Here is a 17,786-nt window from a genome sequence, read left to right as displayed (position 1 = left end):
TACCAATCAACTTCACCTCCACCTGTGATGCTCTAATCTTCATGAAAACCATCACTCTCTCTCACCCTGGCCATTCCCTCTGATACAGCCTCACCTTCATTCCCCAAATCCAAGGGACACAGATTTGAACATTTATGTTGAATAATTAGTTAGGCCAATTAATCGCCAGTTCCGGATGGACAATCAGATGCCTAAACTGTCCAATATTCCAGGATAATCCCGGCTCCTCTTTTCCACTAAAACCCCTCTCCTTTACCTCCTCCACCAACACGAGTGAAGAGTTTATGGAGCTTCTTAGCCTCAATCTGAATGACAATCTGATCAGCTGCTTCCCTCCTTCCCCCTAATCCACTGGGCACATTTCCTCTCAGGTTTCCCTCTTGACCTGACCTTAAACCCGAAGCTTTCTCTAGTTTCTCTTTCTCCCCTTCTTGTCATCTCCGAGCTTGTCTTGTCCATGAGACCCACCTCCTGTTCCCTTGACCATGTTCCCACTAAACTGCTGATCACCCAACCTCCCCTCCTGGTCACCATGTTAGTCGATATTGTTAAGGGTTCTCTCTCTTCTTGTCCCTCTCTCCTTTAATTCTGCCATCATCACTCCACCTTCTCAAAAAACTCATTCTTGGCCCCCCTGTCTCACAAACTTCTGCTCCATTTCCAACCTCCCTTTCCTCTCTCAAGACCTTGAACACGTTGTCACCTCCCAAATCGTTTCCCATCCTTCCCAGAATTCCATATTTGAATTGCTCCAATCAGGTTTCCATTCCTGCCACAGGAATGAAACAGTTCTTACCCATATCACAAATGACATCCTATGTGACTGTGACCAAGGTAAACTTTCCCTCCTCATCCTTCACCTATCTGCAGCCTTTGACTTGATAGGCTACACCATCCTTCTCCAAGGCCTCTCCCCATGGCCCAGCTTAGTGTGACTGCTCTCACCTTGTTCCATTCTTATCTTCCAGTTATAGCCAGTGAATCGCTTGCAATGGCTTCTCTTCCTGCTCCCACAACGTTACCTCTGGTGTCCCCACAGATCTACCCTTGGCCCCTTCCTATTTCCCATCTACATGCTGTCACTCAGTGATACCATTCAAAAACACTTAAGTTTTCATATGTATGGTGGAGATACCCAGCTCTACCTCACCACCACCTGTCTCCACCCCTCCATTTGCTACACTGACATCCAGTATTGAGTGAACACAGATTTTCTCCAAGTGTCTTCAGTCACAGCCACAAACTCTGTTCTCTAGCTATTGATTCCATTCCCCTCCCTGGCTTTTGTGAGGCTGAACCAGATGGTTCATAATCTTCTTGTCATATCAGAACCCAAACTAAGCTTCTGGCCTCATAGCCACCTATTTGCACCCCCTGTAATATCACCCAACTCTGTTCCAGCTGATCATCCGCTGCTGCCTTTGTTACTTTAACCTCCATTACCCCTTAACCTTTACCATTCAACCTCCTTTACCCCTGGCTGGCCTCCCAGCTTGCTCCCTTTGTAAATTTGAGATTGTCCAAAACTCTGCTACCAGCATCCTAACTTGCACCAAGTCCCATTCACCCATCACTGCTATGCTCCCTATATTGACTCCTGGATCAGCAATGCCTCAATTTTACATTTCTCATCTTTGTTTTCAAATCCCTCCATGATCTCAGCTTGCCCAATCTCTGTTGGCTCCTGCATGCCTACAACTCTCTGAGAGCTCAGCGTTCCTCCAATTCTGGCCTCTTGAGCATTCCCAATTTCTTTTTTGCTCCATCATTCTTGGCTGTGCCCTTAATTGTCTAGGACCTTAACTCCAGAATTCTCTCCCTACATCTTTCCTACTTACCACCTCTCCTCTCTTTTCAGAAATTCTTAAATCCCAGCACTGTGACCAGCACCTATAACCTGTTTACTGGATCAGTATCAAATTTAAATGAATGGGTAAAACTGTGACAAATGGATTTCACTATAGGCGAATATGAGGTCATCCACTTTGAACCAAAAAGGGATTGAAAAGGAGACTTTCTAAATGGTGAAAAGCTGGATATGGTAGAGGTTCGAAGAGACTTGGGGAATCCAGATACACAGATCATTAAAATGCCCTGAACAGGTACAGAAAATAATCAAAAAGGCTAATGGAATGCTGGCCTTTATATCGAGAGGACTGGAATACAAGGGGGTAGAAGACATGCTTCAGCTATACAAAGCCCAGTTAGACCCACACCTGGAGTTACTGTGAATATCCCATTCTACTAAGAGGAAAGGTCTCTATGCTATGAACAGGAATGGATCCCTTGTTATTAATGGAAAGAGAAAAAAGGCTATTAAAAGGAAGCGGGGTCCAACTAAGCTTTGTTAGCGTATCATCACAGGCACTCTATTCTCCTTTGGGGATGAACTGGAAGGATTCCCAGGCTATCAGCCTGTTAAACCACTTCATGAACATACATCCTGTGGCTAAGAGCTCCTGGAGTGGAACTTGAACATTGAACCACTGGCCTAGATGTTGGGACCCTACTCTCTCCAGCATAATAAACCCTAGTGTCCAAGCTAGCAACAGGAAAACACTTCATTCTAGCAACCAGGAGGGAGTCCCTCCTATTAACAAGAAGGGACTCCATTCCATTTATAATACTGACCCTCCGACAGTGTCACACTCCCTCAGTACTGAACCTCTGACCGTTTAGCTCTCCCTCAGTACTGACCCTCTGACAGTGCAGCACTTCCTCAGTACTGACCCTCTGACAGCGCCGCACTCTCTCAGTACTGACCCCCTGACAGTAAAGCACTCCCTCAGTACTGACCCTCTGACAGTGTAGCCCTCCCTCAGAACTGGCCTTCGGACAGTGCAGCACTACCTCAGTACTGACCCCCTGACAGTGCAGCGCTCCCTCAGTACTGACCCTCAGACAATGCAGCACTCCCTCAGCACTGCTCTGTGAGGTTGAGAATGAGAACCAGGCTGCGGGGAGGGCAGGTCGGCACTTGCTGTGAGTGTAAGAGACTCAGCTTGCGCTGTGGAAATGAGTTCGTGTGTTTCTGACGCCCTGAGCTCTCCGGGAGAGGTTTCCACTCAGAGGTGGCCGCAGTCCAGCGTTTCCATGCGGACAGGGGGCTGAGAGTGGACTGGACAATCCCGGAGAAGAGTGGGGGGTTCTGCTGCCTCTGCACGTTGAGAGTTCCGGAGCTGTGGAGTGATTGAGGAGTGCCCGACTTTCACAATTACAGCAACAACCACTCGAGCTGCTGCTCTTCCGTGAGCAGCTCTCTGCAGCCTGCGTGTGTGACAGCTCCGCTCTGTCTGCAGAATTCTCTTTACAGATAACCTCACCATGCCTGGCATTTATCACCTCATTATTTCAGTGGCACTCGGTGTTTTGGGGTTATTAGGGATCATCCTGCTGTGTGCAACCAGCCGGGACCAGGAGCTGACTCCTCTTTACAAGGTGAGTCTCTCTACTCCTCTTCCTGTATGTGCTGGTGAACAGTCAGAGCCCATGTCTGACTGTCCGCGCTCTTTCTCGCTGTCAGTCTATAACGCCAGCTTGTGAAATGAAAACAGCTACAAGGTTGACAGTTACTTTCAGAGACAGGTATTCACTTCCCTTCAAGCTGAGCCCAGCTCGGGAAGGCTTGGGATGAATTGCTCAGAGCCCACCTGATGCCTGGACAACCCAACATTTCCAGAGCCAAAACAAAAACAGAATGACCTGGAAAAACTCAGAAGGTCTGGCAGCATCGGCGGAGAAGAAGAGTTGACGTTTCGAGTCCTCATGACCCTTCAATAGAACTGAGTGAATCTTAGGACAGGGGTGAAATATAAGCTGGTTTAAGGTGGGGGGGGGGGGTGGGGGGGAGGGGGGAGGGGGAGCAGAGAAGTGGTGGGGGGGTGAGGTTGTAGGGACAAGCAAGCAGTGATGGAGCAGATAATCAAAAGATGTCACAGACAAAGGAACAAAGAGGTGTTGAAGGTGGTGTTATTATCTGCCCCCCACTACCTTAAACCAGCTTATATTTTACCCCTGTCCTAATATTCAATCAGTTCTGTTGAAGTGTCATGAGGACTTGAAACGTCAACTCTTTTCTTCTCCGCCGATGCTGCCAGACCTGCTGAGTTTTTCCAGGTCATTCTGTTTTTGTTTTGGATTTCCAGCATCCACAGATTTTTGTTTTTATTTCCAGAGCCATGTGTTTGTGTCCCGTGACTGCCTTGTCCTGGAGTTACTGTGCCCGATGTTTACTGTGCCCGGTGTTTACTGTACCTGGTGTTTACTGTGCCCAGTGTTTACTGTGTCCGGTGTTTACTGTTCTTGGTGTTTATTGTGTCCGGTGTTTATTGTGTCCGGTGTTTACTGTACCCGGTGTTTACTGTGCCCAGTGTTTACTGTGCCCAGTGTTTACTGTTCTTGGTGTTTATTGTGTCCGGTGTTTATTGTGTCCGGTATTTACTATGTCCGATGTTTTTTGTGTTTGGTGTTTATTGTACTCGGTGTTTATTGTGCTCAGTGTTTACTGTTCTTGGTGTTTATTGTGCTCAGTGTTTATTGTGCTCGGTGTTTATTGTGTTCGGTGTTTGCTGTTCTTGGTGTTTGTTGTGTTCGGTGTTTACTGTTCTTGGTGTTTATTGTGTTCGGTGTTTATTGTGTTTGGTGTTTACTGTTCTTAGTGTTTATTATGTTCGGTGTTTATTGTGTTCAGTGTTTACTGTTCTTGGTGTTTATTGTGCTCGGTGTTTACTGTTCTTGGTGTTTATTGTGCTCGGTGTTTATTGTGTTCAGTGTTTATTGTATTCAGTGTTTATTATGTTCAGTGTTTATTGTTTTCGGTGTTTACTGTTCTTGGTGTTTATTGTGTTCGGTGTTTACTGTTCTCGGTGTTTAATGTGCTCGGTGTTTATTGTTCTCGGTGTTTGCCGTGTCCGGTGTTTATTGTGTCCAGTGTTTATTGTGTCCATTGTTTATCGTGTCCAGTGTTTGCCGTGCCCAAAGTTGCTATGTCCGGTGTTCCTTGTGTCTGGCGTTTGCTGATGCTCAGTGCAACTGTGCCGGGGCACTGGTCCCAAGTTTTCAGAAGGATCCAGCTAACTGCCCTGATTTTCCTGAAAATGGGAGCAGGTGATGCAGACTGCTCCCTGTCCAGAAACTGTACCAGTAAACATCATCCTACCTAACTGTTTTTTAGGACATTGAGTGGGATACAGTAAGGCTAAAGTTACTGTTTTTATTCAGGAGCAATGGAGGTAAGCAGCTCAGCTGGGCAATTGTTCAGAACCCTCCCATACTCCACACATTGGGCTGTGGTTCCCTTGTATCCCAGGATCCAGCACAGGATCCTGTCTGCTCATTCTAATCATTTCTCTTTCCCCATCCCCTCCATCCCAGGATCAGTTACCCAGTGTCTCACTCACTTTCCCAGTGAGGAGCCAACTCAGATTCCACCCACTGTTTATTGGTGCCTGAGCTCCTTCTGAAGTTGCTTCACACAACACCTCCTTCCTCGAGCATTTGCAGCTGGTGCTGGCTGGAGGCAGAGCCAATCCAAGTTTGAACTGTATTTGTGTGGTGAGAGGAGGCTGTAAACACTGTCAATCTACACAGTAGATCCCAGAGTTGCTGCATCCTTAGCAGTCAGGGATCATCACTGAGCCAGTTTGGCAAATGGATAGCCAGGGGACACAGAGATATGTGATAAATGGCAGAAGAACAAGAGGTGAGGCGAGGAGAAATGATTTTATACAGCGAACCATTGTGATCTGTAGTGCATTGGCTGAAAGGGTCATGGAGCAGATTCAATATTAACTTTCAAAAGAGAATTAGATAAATATTTGAAGGACAAAAATTACAGGGGCACAATTTTTGTTGAGTGGGAGGGCGCGCACCCGACCCACTCGAGCTTAAAATAACGCGTGATGACGTTGGGCGAGTGTCCCAACATCATCACACACTCGCGCGATACTCGCACAGTGGGCACACGCGGGAGTCAGAGCTGCACCCATCATGCATTACCAGGCCAGTTAAGGCCATTAAAAAGGCAATTAAGCTAGATTTTACATTGCCCATGCGATTTTGCGCTCATCACACATGCAAAACGGGCAGGCAGGCGACAATTTGCTAAATCTCATCCAAGAGCAGGGTAAAAAGGGTCAGCATTTCCAGGCTTCATTTCAGGACTCACTGCTGTCTGCCAGGGGCCTTCCTGGTATCAGCCAACCTTCCCTTACCCTGGGAATGGGGATTGTGGTCTCTGCTGGAAGCATCTCCTCTGAGGAAGAAGAGAGGGGCAGAAGGGAAAGGAGGCCAAGTTCCCAATGCAGCTTCCAGGGGAGGGACTTGTGGGAGGAGAGGCACAGGCACAAGGGGCGCAGGGCCAGCAGGAAGTCCAAGGCGGAAGGGACCACAGAAGACACCACAATCCTGCTGCCAGGGTTTACAGGCGGTGATGCAGCTATGTCAATATGCCTGAGGTGCAATGCCAAAGGAGGCTCCATCTCGCAAGAAAGACAGTGATCTCCAACTGTCAGGGGATCGGGCCTGAGGTCATCTCCGACTGTGTGGGTGGACACCCCATGCCAGTGGCTCTGAAGGTCACAGTTGCCTCAACTTCTATTCTAAGGGTGACAAGGGCTATCTGTTGAAAAGGTGGCCTATGATACCTCTCTGCCACCCAAGAACAGAAGCAGAGCAGCATTTTAATAGGACTCATGCCTCCACAAGGATGGTGGTAGAGAGGACCATAGATCTTCTCAAGATGTGTTTCCGATGCCTGGACCGTTCAGGGGGAGCACTACAATACCCCCCAGAACGGGTGTCACTGATAGTGGTTGTATGCTGCACTCTCCACAATCTGGCACTGGTGAGGGGGGACCCACTGGAGGAAGAGGATCTTGACACACAGACCATAGATGATGAATCCGGTAGTGAGTGAGAAGAGGAGCACAGTGAGGAGAACGCTGAGTGTGTGGAGGCAGACCTCGGTAACCTCCAGGGAGGCAGTGACACCAAGGATCCATCGCTCCTTCAGCTAGGCTGCCAAGGATCTGCTTCCACCTCACACCAGGGCTGCCGCCTCCATCCTGGGTGTCTGAAATTAACCTTTCATTTGAACTTAAAGTCCACTCAGTGCCTGTGCAATAAATTATCGAGCCTCTCAGCCCAATGTTACACACTGGCATCCCCTGCACCAGAAAATAAAGGTGAAGCACACTCAGGCCATCAGAACAAAAGCAAACTTAATGTTATTGTCATATTGAAAGCATAATGACATTACCATTACTAGTATTGATATCCAAACCAGCAGACATATAAACCAAACATAAATGAACAGAAAATCAGCTGTGAACTGTCCCTCTTGTGCTCATGGTGCCTTTAACTTACATTTCCCTAACCAATGTGCCCTGACATTCAAGCCGCTGACCTAATGCCACCGAGGTGCTGGTATCTACGCTGGTCCCTAGTTCAGAGAGTGGGTGTGACGCAGGTGCAGATGAAGCCTGGTGGTCCTACGGTATCAGGGGTGGTCCTTCGGGGTCCAGAGAGTGAGTGCCTGCTGGTAAATCTAAAAGGGAGAAGAAGGACATGTCATTAGTTTAAGTCATCACACTGTCACTGTTCATGCCCGGCGTCCTGGTGAGACAATGGAGATCTGCATCATGGTGCCAACGTCTTTAAATGATCAATGGGGACTCCAGGTTCGAGGCTCCCATCAATGATGAGACTACACTAGAATGGTTGCACAATCTGAAACTCTCACCTCTGTGCTCTGCACTCTTACCTTCGTCTGGCAGCCCAGCCTCTCCATGCCCAGTTGCTTGGGGAGCGTGCAAGCTCTCCAGCTCGATGGCATCCTGCTTGAATCTGCTGAGCAGCAGCAAGTTGGGGGGCCTCTGCCTGAATGTGCTATTTCGGCTTGTTTATGGCTTGTCTTCTCCTGAAAGGGCAGAGGAGCATTGACTAGTCCATTCTCTACCTGCAGCGCCATTGCAGCCTGGCCAACCTCACCTGAGGAACACCTCGCAGGGCATATCCAAGTTGTGGCCCTCAAGGTGCAAGGCACTCAGCCCAAGCAGCCAGAGCTCACCCCCTTGGCAGCTCCGGCGTCGCTGACAGTTGGCACTCAGACTCTAACACCCCTGAGCTCCATAGGGGGGATGGCCAGACCTTAATAATTCTGCACACTGACCATTGCCAACACTGTCCTCACCCTTCCTGATTGCAGCAGGTTACTGAATCCCTTCCGGCACTGCACCCAGGTGCGACGCACCATGTCATGGCTGCTCACCCAGGCTGCCACCTACTCCCATGCCCTCTTTGTGAGGCGCAGTGACCTCCTCCTCCCATCTCTGGGGACAATGGAGGTCCAATGGTGCAGGAGGACTGGGAGGCACTCACCTGAAAAGTGGGGGGCCAAGTGCCCATCCTAGCTGCCCTCCCTCCTGGTATCTCCAGCCTCACTCGATTCCATCACTTTGCTAACATAGAACAGATGTTCTTCCATGACAGCACTCCAAGGGCTGCCTGGGCTGCCTTAAAATCAGTGGCTGGGTCACCATTGGACCCAGCAGCCGACAGGACCCCACCACCAGCCCGGCCCTGCCTGACGAGTAAGGAGCTGCGTTTCACACTGGGAGGGCCTCAGTGTGAAGCCGCAGTCAGGGGCTGACGACAGGTTTCAGTTCCACACACACTGACTCTCACTGGGCTACAGTTCCACACACACACTGACTCTCATTGGAGTACGGGTTCCACACACACTGACTCTCATTGGAGTACGGATTTCACACACACTAACTCTCATGGGAGTACGGGTTCCACAAACACAGACTCTCACTGGGGCACAGTTCCACAAACACTGACTCTCACTGGGGTACAGTCCCAAACACACCCACTCTCACTGGGGTAAAGTCCCACACAAACTAACTTTTGCTGGGCACTTGGGTACAGTTCCCAGGCACTGACTCTCACTGGGTTACAATTCCACACACACTGACTCTCACTGGGTTACAGTTCCACACACACTGACTCTCACTAGAGTACAGTTCCACATTCACTAACAGTCACTTTGGCACAGTTCCCTACAAAATGACTCTCAACTGCAGTACTGTTCCACACACAAGCTGACTCTCACTGGGGTACGGATTTCGGACACACTGACTCTTACTAGGGTTCAGTTCCACACACACTGACTCTCACTGGGGTAGAGAGCCACACACACACTGACTCTCACTGGAGTATGGGTTACACACAAACTGGCGCTCACTGGGATACAGCTCCAGCACACTGACTCTCACTGGGGTACAGTTCCACACACACTGACTCTCACTGGGGTAGAGAGCCACACACACACTGACTTTCACTGGAGTATGGGTTACACACATACTGGCGCTCACTGAGATAGAGCTCCAGCACACTGACTCTCACTGGAGTACAGTTCCAAACACACTGACTCTCACTGGGGCACAGTTCCACACACATTGACTTTCACTGGGCACTGGGGTACAGTTCCACAGGCACTGACTCTCACTGGGGTACGATTCAACACACACTGAGTCTCACTAGGGTACAGTTCCAAACACATCCACTCTCAGTGGGGTAAAGTCCCACACAGACTGACTTTTGCTGTGCAATTGGGTACAGTTCCCAGGCACTAACTCTCACTGGGGTACAATTCCACACACACTGACTCTCACTGGGGTACAGTTCCACACACACTGACTCTCACTGGGGTACAGTCCCACACACACTGACTTTTGCAGGGCACAGGGGTACAGTTCCAGAGGCACTGACTCTCACTGGGGTATGATTCAACACACACTGACTCTCTCTGGGGTACAGTTTCACACACACTGACTCAGACTGAGGTACATTATCTCACACACTGTCTCTCACTGGGATGCAGTTCCACACACACTGACTCTCAATGGGGTACAGTTCCACACACACTGACTCTCACTGGGGTACAGTTTCACAAACACTGACTCTCACTGGCATACTGTTCCACACACACTGACTCTCACTGGGGTACAGTTTCACAAACACTGACTCTCACTGGCATACTGTTCTACACACACTGACTCTCACTGGGGTAGAGTTTCACAAACACTGATTCTCACTGGCATACTGTTCCACACACACTAACTAAAACTGTGGCACAGTTCCACACACATTGACACTCATTGGGGTACAGTCCCAAACACAGTGACTCTCACTGGGGTACAAGTTCCACAGACACTGACTCTCACTGGTGGACGGGTTCCACAAACACTGACTCTCACTGGGGTACAGTTCCAAACTCACCCACTCTCACTGGGGTAAAGCCCCACACAGACTGACTTTTGTTGGGCACTTGGGTACAGTTCCCAGGCACTGACTCTCACTGGGGTACAATTCCACACACACTGACTCTCACTGGGTTACAGTTCCAAACACACTGACTCTCACTGGGGTACAGTTTCACAACCACTGACTCTCACTGGCATACTGTTCCACACACACTGACTCTCACTGGGGTACAATTCCACACACACACTGACTCTCACTGGGATACAGTTTCACAACCACTGACTCTCACTGGCATACTGTTCCACACACACTGACTCTCACTGGGGTACAGTTCCAAACACACTGATTCTTACTGGGGTACATTTCCACACACATGGCCCCTCACTGGTGTACTTTATCACACATACTGAGTCTCCCTGGGATACAGTAACACACATATTGTCTCTCACTGGGTTACAGTTCCATACACACACTGACTCTCAATGGGGTAAAGTTCCACACACACTGACTCTCACTGGAGTACCGTTCCACATTCACTAACTGTCACTTTGGCACAGTTCCCCACAAAATGACACTCACTGCAGTACTGTTCCGCGCACAAGCTGACTCTCACTGGGGTACGGAATTCACACACACTGACTCTTACTAGGGTTCAGTTCCACACACACTGACTCTCACTGGGGTAGATAGCCACACACACACTGACTCTCACTGGAGTATGGGTTACACACACACTGGCGCTCACTGGGATACAGCTCCAGCACACTGACTCTCACTGGGGTACAGTTCCACACACACTGACTCTCACTGGAGCACAGTTCCACACACATTGACTTTCGCTGGGCACTGGGGTACAGTTCCACAGGCACTGATTCTCACTGGGGTACGATTCAACACACACTGACTCTCACTGGGGTACAGGTCCAAACACACCCACTCTCACTTGGGTAAAGTCCCACACAGACTGACTTTTGCTGTGCAATTGGGTACAGTTCCCAGGCACTGACTCTCACTGGGGTACAATTCCACACACACTGACTCTCACTGGGGTACAGTTCCACACATACTGACTCTCACTGGGGTACAGTTCCACACACACTGACTTTTGCAGGGCACAGGGGTACAGTTCCAGAGGCACCGACTCTCACTGGGGTACGATTCAACACACACTGATTCTCACTGGGGTACAGTTTCACACACACTGACTCAGACTGGTGTACCTTATCTCACACACTGTCTCTCACTGGGATGCAGCTCCACACACACTGACTCTCACTGGAGTACAGTTCCACATTCACTAACTGTCACTTTGGCACAGTTCCCCACAAAATGACTCTCACTGCAGTACTGTTCCACACACAAGCTGACTCACATTGGGGTACGGATTTCGCACCCACTGACTCTTACTAGGGTTCAGTTCCACACACACTGACTCTCACTGGGGTAGAGAGCCACACACACACTGACTCTCACTGGAGTATGGGTTACACACACACTGGCGCTCACTGGGATACAGCTCCAGCAAACTGACTCTCACTGGGGTCACACACACTGACTCTCACTGAGGTACAGTTACACAGGCACTGACTCTCACTGGGGTACAATTCCACACACACTGACTCTCACTGGGGTACAGTTCCACACACACTGACTCTCACGGGGGTACAGTCCAACACACAATGACTCTCACTGAGGTACAGTTCCACAGGCACTGACTCTCATTGGGGTACGATTCAACAGACACTGACTCTCGCTGGGGTACAGTTTCACACACACTGACTCAGACTGTGGTACATTATCTCACACACTATCTCTCACTGGGATGCAGTTCCACACACACTGACTCTCAATGGGGTACAATTCCACACACACTCTGACTCTCACTGGGGTATGGGTTTCACACACACTGACTCTCACTGGGGTACAGTTCCACACACACTGACTCTCACTGGGGAAGAGTTCCGAACAAACTGAAACACACTGGGGTACATTATCACACACACTGTCTCTCACCGGGATACAGTTCCACAAACATTGACTCTCACTGGGGTACAGTTCAACACACACTGACCCTTCCTGGTATACGTTATCAGACACTCTGACTCTCACTGGGATACAGTTCCACACACACTGACTCTCACTGGGGTACAATTCCACACACACACTGACTCTCACTGGCATACTGTTCCACACACACTGACTCTCACTGGGGTACAGTTCCAAACACACTGATTCTTACTGGGGTACATTTCCACACACACGGCCCCTCTCTGGTGTACTTTATCACACATACTGAGTCTCCCTGGGATACAGTAACACACATATTGTCTCTCACTGGGTTACAGTTCCATACACACACTGACTCTCAATGGGGTAAAGTTCCACACACACTGACTCTCACTGGAGTACAGTTCCACATTCACTAACTGTCACTTTGGCACAGTTCCCCACAAAATGACACTCACTGCAGTACTGTTCCGCACACAAGCTGACTCTCACTGGGGTACGGATTTCACACACACTGACTCTTACTCGGGTTCAGTTCCACACACACTGACTCTCACTGGGGTAGAGAGCCACACACACACTGACTCTCACTGGAGTATGGGTTACACACACACTGGCGCTCACTGGGATACAGCTCCAGCACACTGACTCTCACTGGGGTACAGTTCCACACACACTGACTCTCACTGGGGCACAGTTCCACACACATTGACTTTCGCTGGGCACTGGGGTACAGTTCCACAGGCACTGATTCTCACTGGGGTACGATTCAACACACACTGACTCTCACTGGGGTACAGGTCCAAACACACCCACTCTCACTTGGGTAAAGTCCCACACAGACTGACTTTTGCTGGGCAATTGGGTACAGTTCCCAGGCACTGACTCTCACTGGGGTACAATTCCACACATACTGACTCTCACTGGGGTACAGTTCCACACACACTGACTTTCGCAGGGCACAGGGGTACGGTTCCAGAGGCACCGACTCTCACTGGGGTACGATTCAACACACACTGATTCTCGCTGGGGTACAGTTTCACACACACTGACTCAGACTGGTGTACCTTATCTCACACACTGTCTCTCACTGGGATGCAGCTCCACACACACTGAATCTCACTGGGGTACAGTTTCACAAACACTGACTCTCACTGGCATACTGTTCCACACACACTGACTCTCACCGGGGTAGAGTTTCACAAACACTGACTCTCACTGGCATACTGTTCCACACACAATGACTCTCACTGGGGTACAGTTTCAAAAACACTGACTTTCACTGGCATACTGTTCCACACACACTGACTAACATTGTGGCACAGTTCCACATACACTGACTCTCACTGGGGTACAGTTCCACACACACTCTCTCTCACTGGGGTACAGTTCCACACACACTGACTCTCACTGGCGTACAAATTCCACACACACTGACTCTCCCTGGGATACAGTTCCACACATACTGACTCTCACTGGGGTACAGTCTCACACACATTGACTCTGACTGGGGTACAGTTCCACACAAGCTGACCCTCACTGGTGTAAATTATCACACACACTGACTCTCACTGAGATACAGTTCCACACACACTGACTCTTTCTGGGAAATGGGTTCCACACACACTGACTCTCCCTGGGATACAGTAACACACACGCTGACTCTCACTGGGGTACAGTTTCACACACACTGACTCTCACTGGGGTACGGATTCACACACACTGACTCTGACTGGGGTTCAGTTCCACATAAACTGACTCTCACTGGGGTACAGTTCCACACACACAGACTCTCACTGGGGTACGGTTCCACACACACAGACTCTCACTGGGGTACAGTTCCAGTCACACTGACTCTCACTGGGGTACAGTTCCACACACACTGACTCTCACTGGGCTACATTTCCACACACACTGAGTCTCGCTGTGGTACACTTGCACAGAAACCAACTCTCACCACAGTACTGGTTCCACACACTCTGACTGATATTGTAGCATGGGTTCACACACACTGACACTCACTGGAATACAGTTCCACACACACCGACTGTCACTGGGATGCAGTTCCACAGACACCAACTCTCACTGGCGTACAGGTTCCACACACCCTGATGATCACTGGGATACAGTTCCATACACACTGACTCTCAATGGGGTACAGTACCACACACACTGACTCTCAATGGGGTACAGTTCCACACACACTGACTCTCACTGGGATAGAGTTCCACACACACTGACTCCCACTGGGGCACAGTTCCACACACACTGACGCTCACTGGGGTACAGTTCGACACACACTGACCCTTCCTGCTAAACGTTATCAGACACTCTGACTCTCACTGGGATACAGTTCCACACACACTGACTCTCACTGGGGTACAGTTCCACGCACACTGACTCTCACTGGGGTACAATTCCACACACACTCTGACTCTCACTGGGGTATGGGTTTCACACACACTGACTCTCACTGGGGTATGGGTTTCACACACACTGACTCTCACTGGGGTACAGTTCCATACACACTGACTCTCACTGGGGAAGAGTTCCGCACAAACTGAAACACACTGGGGTACATTATCACACACACTGTCTCTCACCGGGATACAGTTCCACAAACATTGACTCTCACTGGGGTACAGTTCAACACACACTGACCCTTCCTGGTATACGTTATCAGACACTCTGACTCTCACTGGGATACAGTTCCACAAACACTGACTCTCACTGGGGTACAATTCCACACACACACTGACTCTCACTGGGATACAGTTTCACAACCACTGACTCTCACTGGCATACTGTTCCACACACACTGACTCTCACTGGGGTACAGTTCCAAACACACTGATTCTTACTGGGGTACATTTCCACACACATGGCCCCTCACTGGTGTACTTTATCACACATACTGAGTCTCCCTGGGATACAGTAACACACATATTGTCTCTCACTGGGTTACAGTTCCATACACACACTGACTCTCAATGGGGTAAAGTTCCACACACACTGACTCTCACTGGAGTACCGTTCCACATTCACTAACTGTCACTTTGGCACAGTTCCCCACAAAATGACACTCACTGCAGTACTGTTCCGCGCACAAGCTGACTCTCACTGGGGTACGGAATTCACACACACTGACTCTTACTAGGGTTCAGTTCCACACACACTGACTCTCACTGGGGTAGATAGCCACACACACACTGACTCTCACTGGAGTATGGGTTACACACACACTGGCGCTCACTGGGATACAGCTCCAGCACACTGACTCTCACTGGGGTACAGTTCCACACACACTGACTCTCACTGGAGCACAGTTCCACACACATTGACTTTCGCTGGGCACTGGGGTACAGTTCCACAGGCACTGATTCTCACTGGGGTACGATTCAACACACACTGACTCTCACTGGGGTACAGGTCCAAACACACCCACTCTCACTTGGGTAAAGTCCCACACAGACTGACTTTTGCTGGGCAATTGGGTACAGTTCCCAGGCACTGACTCTCACTGGGGTACAATTCCACACATACTGACTCTCACTGGGGTACAGTTCCACACACACTGACTTTCGCAGGGCACAGGGGTACAGTTCCAGAGGCACCGACTCTCACTGGGGTACGATTCAACACACACTGATTCTCGCTGGGGTACAGTTTCACACACACTGACTCAGACTGGTGTACCTTATCTCACACACTGTCTCTCACTGGGATGCAGCTCCACACACACTGAATCTCACTGGGGTACAGTTTCACAAACACTGACTCTCACTGGCATACTGTTCCACACACACTGACTCTCACCGGGGTAGAGTTTCACAAACACTGACACTCACTGGCATACTATTCCACACACAATGACTCTCACTGGGGTACAGTTTCAAAAACACTGACTTTCACTGGCAGACTGTTCCACACACACTGACTAACATTGTGGCACAGTTCCACACACACTGACTCTCACTGGGGTACAGTTCCACACACACTCTCTCTCACTGGGGTACAGTTCCACACACACTGACTCTCACTGGCGTACAAATTCCACACACACTGACTCTCCCTGGGATACAGTTCCACACATACTGACTCTCACTGGGGTACAGTCTCACACACATTGACTCTGACTGGGGTACAGTTCCACACAAGCTGACCCTCACTGGTGTACATTATCACACACACTGACTCTCACTGAGATACAGTTCCACACACACTGACTCTCACTGGAGTATAGTTTCACACACACTGGACTATCACTGGGGTACAGATCCACACACACTGCCTCTTTCTGGGAAATGGGTTCCACACACACTGACTCTCCCTGGGATACAGTAACATACACGCTGACTCTCACTGGCGTACAAATTCCACACACACTGATTCTCCCTGGGATACAGTTCCACACATACTGACTCTCACTGGGGTACAGTTTCACACACACTGACTCTCACTGGGGTACGGATTCACACACACTGACTCTGACTGGGGTTCAGTTCCACATAAACTGACTCTCACTGGGGTACAGTTCCACACACACAGACTCTCACTGGGGTACGGTTCCACACACACAGACTCTCACTGGGGTACAGTTCCAGTCACACTGACTCTCACTGGGGTACAGTTCCACACACACTGACCCTCACTGGGCTACATTTCCACACACACTAGTCTCGCTGTGGTACACTTACACAGAAACCAACTCTCACCACAGTACTGGTTCCACACACTCTGACTGATATTGTAGCATGGGTTCACACACACTGACTCTCACTGGAATACAGTTCCACACACACCGACTGTCACTGGGATGCAGTTCCACAGACACCAACTCTCACTGGCGTACAGGTTCCACACACCCTGATGATCACTGGGATACAGTTCCATACACACTGACTCTCAATGGGGTACAGTACCACACACACTGACTCTCAATGGGGTACAGTTCCACACACACTGACTCTCACTGGGATAGAGTTCCACACACACTGACTCCCACTGGGGCACAGATCCACACACACTGACGCTCACTGGGGTACAGTTCGACACACACTGACCCTTCCTGCTATACGTTATCAGACACTCTGACTCTCACTGGGATACAGTTCCACACACACTGACTCTCACTGGGGTACAGTTCCACGCACACTGACTCTCACTGGGGTACAATTCCACACACACTCTGACTCTCACTGGGGTATGGGTTTCACACACACTGACTCTCACTGGGGTATGGGTTTCACACACACTGACTCTCACTGGGGTACAGTTCCACACACACTGACTCTCACTGGGGAAGAGTTCCGCACAAACTGAAACACACTGGGGTACATTATCACACACACTGTCTCTCACCGGGATACAGTTCCACAAACATTGACTCTCACTGGGGTACAGTTCAACACACACTGACCCTTCCTGGTATACGTTATCAGACACTCTGACTCTCACTGGGATACAGTTCCACAAACACTGACTCTCACTGGGGTACAATTCCACACACA

The 17,786-nt window shown here is 49.7% G+C and overlaps 1 protein-coding gene across 1 annotated transcript in view; it reads left to right on the top strand.

Moving 5' to 3' along the window:
- Positions 1–3,015: 3,015 nt before the first annotated feature.
- The window catches only part of LOC121281338 (ectonucleoside triphosphate diphosphohydrolase 2-like), a 79,367-nt gene continuing 64,596 nt past the window's right edge, over positions 3,016–17,786 (top strand). Inside the window, exon 1 of the mRNA XM_041194246.1 lies at positions 3,016–3,438. Coding sequence (XP_041050180.1) covers positions 3,325–3,438 — 114 coding nt within the window. The 5' untranslated portion in view covers positions 3,016–3,324. The remainder of the gene's footprint in view (positions 3,439–17,786) is intronic.

Source organism: Carcharodon carcharias, chromosome 8, assembly GCF_017639515.1.
Source record: "Carcharodon carcharias isolate sCarCar2 chromosome 8, sCarCar2.pri, whole genome shotgun sequence".
Taxonomy (NCBI): Eukaryota; Metazoa; Chordata; class Chondrichthyes; order Lamniformes; family Lamnidae; genus Carcharodon; species Carcharodon carcharias.
The sequence above is the reverse complement of the archived record's forward strand: the minus strand, read 5'-3'. Positions and strand labels throughout refer to the sequence as shown.